The 7,904-nt window shown below is 47.9% G+C and overlaps 1 protein-coding gene across 1 annotated transcript; it reads left to right on the top strand.

Moving 5' to 3' along the window:
• Positions 1-5,520: 5,520 nt before the first annotated feature.
• On the top strand, positions 5,521-7,508 carry LOC117866574 (dolabradiene monooxygenase). The gene is made up of 2 exons (XM_034750815.2): positions 5,521-6,484; positions 6,580-7,508. Exons 1-2 carry the CDS (start codon positions 5,579-5,581, stop codon positions 7,201-7,203), a joined length of 1,530 nt encoding a protein of 509 aa, XP_034606706.1. The 5' UTR covers positions 5,521-5,578; the 3' UTR covers positions 7,204-7,508.
• The last annotated feature ends 396 nt before the right edge of the window (positions 7,509-7,904 follow it).

The following is a 7,904-nucleotide window of genomic DNA, read 5'->3' as shown; positions in this document are numbered from 1 at the left end:
CAGACGCCAAGATTACCCATGGACGAGCAACGGTTTGCTGTGGATGCCATCACACAACGCACCTCATTTGAGCTGCATACACCGGTCGGCAATCTCACCATTAAGGTATACTTATACATAATATTTATGCAATCTTCTCAATCGATCCACGCTTCGGGATTGGAGTTTAATAACTTCTTTATTTCTGCTATATGTACAGGTGGCGTACGAGAGTGCCTTACCAATCCTTGCAGGGCAGACAAGTCATGGCATAGAGATTCCACCTGGCTACGCCAGCGTCAGCCTAGAGCAGCTCGCTGATAGCCAATATGAAGGTCTAGAGCTTAACCTCCCGGGAGGCGACAGGGAAAGGACACTAGGAGATGCGCTTCACGGGATCATTCTACGGCACAAACGCTACATCATCATCCCCGGCACGGAGACATCTCCTCAGAGCTCAAGACTGCTCCCCGCAGATCCCCAGCAGCGAGCATCTCCTCAAAGCTCAAGATCGTCATCTCCAGCACAACCTGCTCCAGGACCGTCGCTTCTTGCTCGATCAAGGTCTCCATCTCCACCACATCCTGGTGGTAGGAGCGACGATGACGACAACAACACCTCTCCCCGATGACCGTCGTCAGGACTAAGAGCAACACCGAGCAAGGAACCTGCAGCACCACCTAAGAAGTCGCGACCACCGCCTCCCAAGCCAAGACAGAGAAAGAAGAAAATAAAAGAGCCTGAAGTGACTCATGAGGAACGCTGGGAGGCAATGACTCATGTGGAACGCTGGACCAAAATTCAAGCAGAGGCAAGAGAGTGATTCGAGAAATAGGCTGAAGAAAAAAAAAGCAAGAGAGATGGAACCACCGCCAGTAGGTCGAAGAGAATTAAATTTTTTTTATTAGGATGCAAGAAGGAGCCAAGAAGAGGATACCACTACCATCAAACTACGAACGAGCCTTAGTCAAGGCTGATGAGAGGAAAAAAAGGAAAGGAAAGTCATCTTCCAGTGGTGTTGTCCCCGACCTTGGGCATTTACCAGAAAAAGACGCTAAAAAGATAGTAGCAATGCCCTTGGATCAACAAGCACAAGTATTGCAATTCATGGAAGAAACAGATATGGGACTTGATGAATGTCTAGGGCAAGTTAAGCTGTCAGTTGACCGACATGGACCTTTGAGCTAGGCAAGTCTCTGATAAGGCCTGAGTTGAAACGGAAGCTATCAACAAAGATGTACGAATTCCATCAATGGTATATGAAGGTGTCCGCCGACTCGAGGGAGATGTTTGGCTTTAAGGTAAAACTGATAGATTTTTACAGTGAAGGCGAGAAAGTCTTGTGGCTAGAATTTAAGGATATATACGAAGTGTAACATCATGATGCTCTGGACGTCTCTCTAATCAGCGTCTGGCTTCTGTAAGTGTCCGTTTATCTACATGTAAATTTTGGCTGATATTATTATTTTTTGTGTGCGTGACCATACTAATTTTGTCTTCCATTTTATGTAGGATGCTAATTCAGACGTGTCGACGAGAAGCGTACCTCCATGTTGGCTTCATGGATCCATCCGTAGTTAATCAAAAACAGATACAGGATGCGCCAGACAAAACTTTGGTGGAAGTATACAAGTTCCTAGAAAAACAAAAATTCAAGGATTTCATACTACTTTCATACAACTTCAAGTAAGTGTGTGTATACCGTCTACTTTTATTTTCTTTTTCCTTACCTGATTAATGTTAGTTATCTCTAATATATATATGAACATTTACGTACGCAGCTTCCACTGGATTCTCATTATAATTGAGCATGAAAGAAGCCACGTCACTGTCTTCGATTCGTTGAGGAAGGATCCGATGGAGTACCAAGACATGCAAGACATGCTAGGCTTGTAATAATTCTGGACCTTTATCTCTATGCAAATGTTTGCTTCCTAAATTTTTACCTAACACTATATCATTTATTATTTTAATCCGCAGCGTATGGAGATAATTCATCAGGACACACAAAGGTCCATGCAAAGAAAAACTTACATGGAACACAGACTTCCCGGTACGTATGAAGTCTGCACATTTTGTACATTCTATAACACGAATATTTCATAACTTATTTTTCCCCCACTGAAGTGCTTAAGATAAGGACTCGGGAATAATCTATGTGGCTACTACGTTTGTGAGCACATGCACAGTTTTGTGGGACCCAAGGAAAAGACGCCGCCGCACAACTATAAAGTACGTAAAATAAAACTATAAATAGTTAATTATTTTCTACCTCCTTATATTTATTTATTCGTGTAAAATTCACATGTTTCCAAATTATAGACGTTAAATATTCAACATGGATTCTTGAAGAAGGAAAGAGCAGTGGCAATATGTGAAGGTCTTATTGGATTCCTGGTGGATGAGGTGGTAAGTCCACAAGGAGAATTTTATTACGATGGATGAAGTTTAGACGCTCCAAGCAACACCTCGACCGGAAGATTATAGATAGTTTGATTTGTATAATACGCTAAGATTTGTATAGTATGCTAAGAATTGTATATATATACTAAAAATTGTATATATAGTAATGGTATAAATACTAGTTTGATTCGTTTAAATACTAGTTTGATTTTATTATAAAAAAATCTTAACTACTAAAGGTTGTCTAAAAGGTTATGCATGAAATTACAGGCGCCATGCAAGCGCTTGCATGGCGCGCGCCTGAAATTTCAAGCAGGACTTTACTCCTTGTTGGAAAACCCGATCGGGACTAAAGAGGGTCCCCTTTAGTCCCGGTTGGTTTTACCGGGAGCAAAGGGTCCTGTCCCGCGCCTGGCCTGGCAGGCCCTTAAAACCAACCGGAACTAAAGGGGGACTTTACTCCCAATTGAAAGCCCTAGGACTAAAGACCCCTTGTCTCAATTAGTTTATCCCGGATAGATTTTCGGAAGATTTACTCCCTACCAACCGAGACTAAAACCTACTTTTCTACTGGTGGGCGAGCCCCACTGCTAAGGTGAGGGAGCTTCGCCTCCGCGTCAAGCCTCACCGGCGGAGGGTGTTTGCCAGCGCGGGCCATCGCCATCGATCTAGATCGGGAGAGAAGTAGAGAACGGAAGGAAAGAGAGAAAGCAGTGAAAAGAAAATGAACGGGGAGACAAGTGCGGCTGACGAGGGGGATAAGGTTCCTGGTGCCCACAATGTGCTGATTGTTGGCGAGTCGGAAAAGGAGCAGAGATCGACCGTAAGAATTGAAGCTTACGCTCAACCGTAAAATCGATCAGCATTGGGCCAGCACATGTCCAAATCCATAATTTCTTGCACGTGTCCAGATATTTTGTTTGACGGCTTTGTATAATTTTCTTCAGTGTAAAAAACTGTATTCTCTGAGTAAGAAACCTCTTCAAGATGTTCAAAGCTCTTCTTCAACGGGTATATAAATATAGTTCTAGTTGAATGGTTGCCACTTCACGCCGCACCCAAGTAGTACGTATTTACTTCTTCCGTCCTAAATTACTATTTATTTTAGCTTTTCTAGATACATACTCCCTCTATTCTAAATTGTAGATTGTTTTAAGTTTTTTATATTCATAGATATTATTATGCATCTAGATATAGTGTATGTCTAGGTGCATAATAATATCTATAAACGTATAAAAGCTAAAATGACCTACAATTTGCAACGGAGGGATTAGATTTTGTTACGCATGTAGATATATATTATGTCTAGATACGTAGCAAAAGCTATGTATATGTAGAAAAGCTAAAATGAATAGTAACACTGCTGGGGAATGCGCCTTCAGTACCGGGTCCAAACCCCCATTTAGTACCGGTTGTGCAACCGGTATTGCTATGTCAGTACTAAGGGGGACCTTTAGTACCGGGTCAAATAAAGGTACCCCTTTAGTACCGGTTGTATATTAAAAAAATAAATAGAAATCTGGCTATCGGAGCTCCGGCCGCACCCCGCCGTCGTCCGCCGAAGCACCAGAGGCACAGTACATGAGCCCTGCACCGAAGAGAGAGAAGAGAGAGGGAGAGAGGAGGGAGGGAGGAAGACGACGTACTTACGTTGCTCAGCCACCGTTGATGGTTGCCGCCGGTGCTACTCCTCCGCCCGCCGGTTGCCGCCGTTGCCGGATCTAAGCGAGAGGTGACCGCTACTCAAGGATCAACACGCTGCTGCAACTCTAAGATCCAGGCGCAGCTCCGCCATGCCCTACCGACGCTCCGCTGCCGCGCCCTCCCATCGAAGCTCCGCTGCTCCTTGCTCCGCCACGCCGCGCCCTCCCTTCTTGCCTTTGCCACTCCTTGCCCCGCCGCCGCTCCTCGCCACATGTAAGAGGTGAGGGGCGAGTGGAGTGGGGAGGAGAGGGGCGGTGATGGGATCTGTGGGGGAGAGGGAGGGGATTCAGCAAGGGAGATAGAGGGGATTCGGGGGGAGAAAAGAGAGGTGCGGATTAGAGGATGAGGGGACGAGCGGATAAGTGTGGGGATGAGGGTGAGCATGGGATGAGAGAGAGAAGGAGGCTGACGCGTGAGGGGAGGTTGCCATTTAGTACTAGGTGAAGCCTCCACCCGCTACAAAAGGCTCTCAGTCATATTAGTACCGGTTGGAGGCTCCAACCAGTACTAGTTGGTAACCTTTTAGTATCGGGTAAGCTACCATCCAGTACTAAAGGCCCTCATGGGAGGCTTTTAGGGGACTAGCCGTTAGGCCCGGTACAAATACTCATATTAGTATTGGGTCAAAACGCAATCGGTACCGAGCCTTAGGACTAATGCTGCATTTTCCAGTAGTGTAATTTGGGACGGAGCGAGGGAGTAGCTCATAATAACACCATTGACTCGGGAACAAGAGACACGCAAGCTGGTTCTTCAAATGCTTTGCATATAATTATAAAAGATCATTAACGATGGGGCATGTCATCCAAGAAGAAAGTTGGGTGCGTACGGGTTGCAAATTTCCTCCGATCCCATGCCGCCCCGGGCTGGATGAGCGCCGTGTGAACAACGTCGCCGTCGGACGCCCCCTCTTGTCGCTCGTTGATTAATTAGAAGAGAGGGAGGGCGCCCTTTTCTCTGCTACTGTTAAAGAGCTCAACACCGTCAACATGCTACAGGCATATGTAACTGTTTCCACACACATGGGCAGAAATGCGTGAACTAGCACGTGTCTTTAACTCAGTAACGGTCTGCGGCTGCTTCTGATCGACTGCGCAAGACTATCTCACATATATGAATATATGAATACGTGCACGCAAATCCTACCTCTATAAGAGCCTTCAAGAGACCGAAGCTGTCAGATCTTGAGATTCACGAAGTCAACGTAAACACGTCGGCCTATGCTCGTTTTCTCATCCACATCAAATTAGTCCTCATTACATTTATGGAAGACTAATTTAGCAAGATATACGAAGACCGAACGGTTGGTCAAGCCATGTTTTAACGAAAAGAAGTAAAAAACCAATATCTGATACAAAATGTCAAGCCACGATGCTTTGACATCTTTCTCTGCTTCCCGCCATCGATACTATAAAGTTGCCATGGACTCGACAAGTTAGTTATCTTATCTAGCAGTGAACTTGCCAAGTAAAGTAGTAGATATATAGCCACTATGGAGGACAAGGCGCTCCTCGCCGCCGTGTCCGTGTTCGCTCTTCTCGTCGTCCTGTCCAAGCTCAAGTCCCTGCTCGTCACGAAGCCAAAGCTTAACCTGCCACCGGGGCCATGGACGCTGCCGGTGATCGGCAGCCTGCACCACCTCGTCACCAGCCCAAACTTCTACCGCGCGATGCGCAGGCTGGCGCAGAAGCACGGGCCGGTCATGATGCTCCGGCTCGGCGAGATCCCGATGCTGGTGGCGTCGTCGCCGGAGGCCGCGATGGAGGTCATGAAGACGCACGACATCATATTCGCCGACAGGTACAGGAACCCCACCATCAACGCGCTCGCCTTCGACGGGGACGAGATCACGTTCGCGCCCTACGGCGAGCGGTGGCGCCAGCTCCGCAAGATCTGCACGCTGGAGCTTCTGAGCACCGCCCGGGTGCAATCGCTCGGGCACATCCGCGAGGACGAGGTGGCGCGATTCATGGAGAACATCGCCGCGTCTGCGGGCGCCGGCGCCGCCGTCGACGTGACCAAGATGATTTCAAGGTTCATTAACGACACCATCGTGAGGGAGTCGGTCGGCAGCCGGTCCAAGTACCAAGACGAGTTCATCGACGCCATGCACACGGCCTTGCACCAGACATCAGGACTGGCCGTCGCTGACCTCTTCCCGTCCTCGAGGCTCATGAGGTTTCTCGACACGGCGCCGCGTAAGGTCCTCGCGTGCCGGAAAAGGATGGAGCGCATCGTCGAGCAGGTCATAGAGGAGAAGAAGGAAGCCATGGACCGCGGCGACGACGGCCAGGCGGTGGCCGGGCACGACGGCTTCCTCAATGTCCTGCTAAGGCTCCAGAAGGAGCGCAGCACGCCCATCCCTGTCACCAACGACATCATCGTGAAGTTGGTCTTTGTAAGTCGTCCCAGTAGTCTACCTTCTCCATCTCCTGAGATCGTGAATTAAGAACATTGATATAAAATAAAAGGACTTCGTGATTGTTCCTCCAGGACATGGTTGGTGCCGGCACTGACACCTCGTCGACCATGCTGAACTGGTGCATGACGGAGCTTGTCCGGTCACCGGCGGTGATGGCGAAAGCGCAGGCCGAGGTTCGGAAGGTCTTCAAGGGGAAGAGTGCCATCACCGAGGACGACCTCAAAGGGCTCAGCTACCTCAAGCTGGTGATGAAGGAAGCCCTCCGGCTGCGCACCCCGGGTCCCCTTCTAGTTCCGAGGCTTTGCCGCGAGACATGCAAGGTCATGGGCTATGACATTCCCAAGGGCACGGTTGTATTCACCAATGTGTGGGCGATTTGCAGGGACCCCAAGTATTGGGACGATCCGGAGGAGTTCAAGCCGGAGCGTTTCGAAAATAGTCATTTGGACTATAAGGGAACGTGTTATGAGTTCCTTCCATTTGGAGCTGGCCGTCGGATTTGCCCGGGGATAAACCTCGGGGTGGCTAACGTTGAGCTCGCGCTTGCGAGCCTTATATACCACTTTGATTGGAAGCTGCCTGCTGGAATGAAGCCCGAGGACATAGATGTAATGGAAGTTCCAGGGTTAGTCGCGCGTAAGAAAACAAGCCTGATCTTGCACCCTGTTACTCGCATTCATCCAGTTAATGCGTAAATAAGCCGGTCATAATGTGGTGCATGAACAAGTATGGCACTGGTCATGACTGATAATTGCACTAGATCAGCAGATACATGGAAAAATAAGTGCTAGGCATGGATTATATGTGTATCCAACTCTTCCAGCCTCTATTTTGTAGCATCTGGTACATGACCTCTATTTGATGCAAAAGGCCAAAATATATAGGAACAGAGGAGTTACAATATACCATATTAATGATTTTTAGCAATAAAATAATAGGGTACAACTAGCTAAAGGGCACCGGGTGTTTCAGCCTCCCTCAGCACATGATTTTCTGATCATCTGATCGCTGTGTCTGTTCGCTATCTGTCTGATCCCTCCCAATTTGTCAATGGTTTTTATTTTGTTTTTGAGTGAATTTCATTGTAGTTTAGGCCCGTATATCCGAGGTCTCATTTAGATCCATGAACTTCTAAAGTGGTCATCTAGATTCACGATCTAATAAATAGCGATTGCGGAGGTCCACGAGCGTCCTAGCAGGCACCTTTTGCCAACGTGTGGTGATGACAGCATGGTAAACCAGTTGCAAAAAGATCCCATTCCATCTTTATTTCTTACTCTCTCTCGTCCTCATCCTCGCACCGTCCCTCTCGCGACGAAGAGCTCGCCGCCGGTCGGCTCTCAGCTCTATGACCGTGCTGCCTCCAGCTTCCTCTCTCTACCGTCTGCTCCTCGCC

The sequence above is a fragment of the Setaria viridis genome, chromosome 8, assembly GCF_005286985.2.
Source record: "Setaria viridis chromosome 8, Setaria_viridis_v4.0, whole genome shotgun sequence".
NCBI classification, from domain to species: Eukaryota; Viridiplantae; Streptophyta; class Magnoliopsida; order Poales; family Poaceae; genus Setaria; species Setaria viridis.
Note: the sequence above shows the minus strand (reverse complement) of the source record. Positions and strands in the feature narration are given on the sequence as shown.

Bases quoted from the DNA above. Each gene is read 5' to 3' on its own strand.
- LOC117866574 (XM_034750815.2), top strand. From the start codon at position 5,579: ATGGAGGACAAGGCGCTCCTCGCCGCCGTGTCCGTGTTCGCTCTTCTC. The intron at 6,485-6,579 runs GTAAGTCGTCCC...TTGTTCCTCCAG, and splicing joins TCATCGTGAAGTTGGTCTTT to GACATGGTTGGTGCCGGCAC.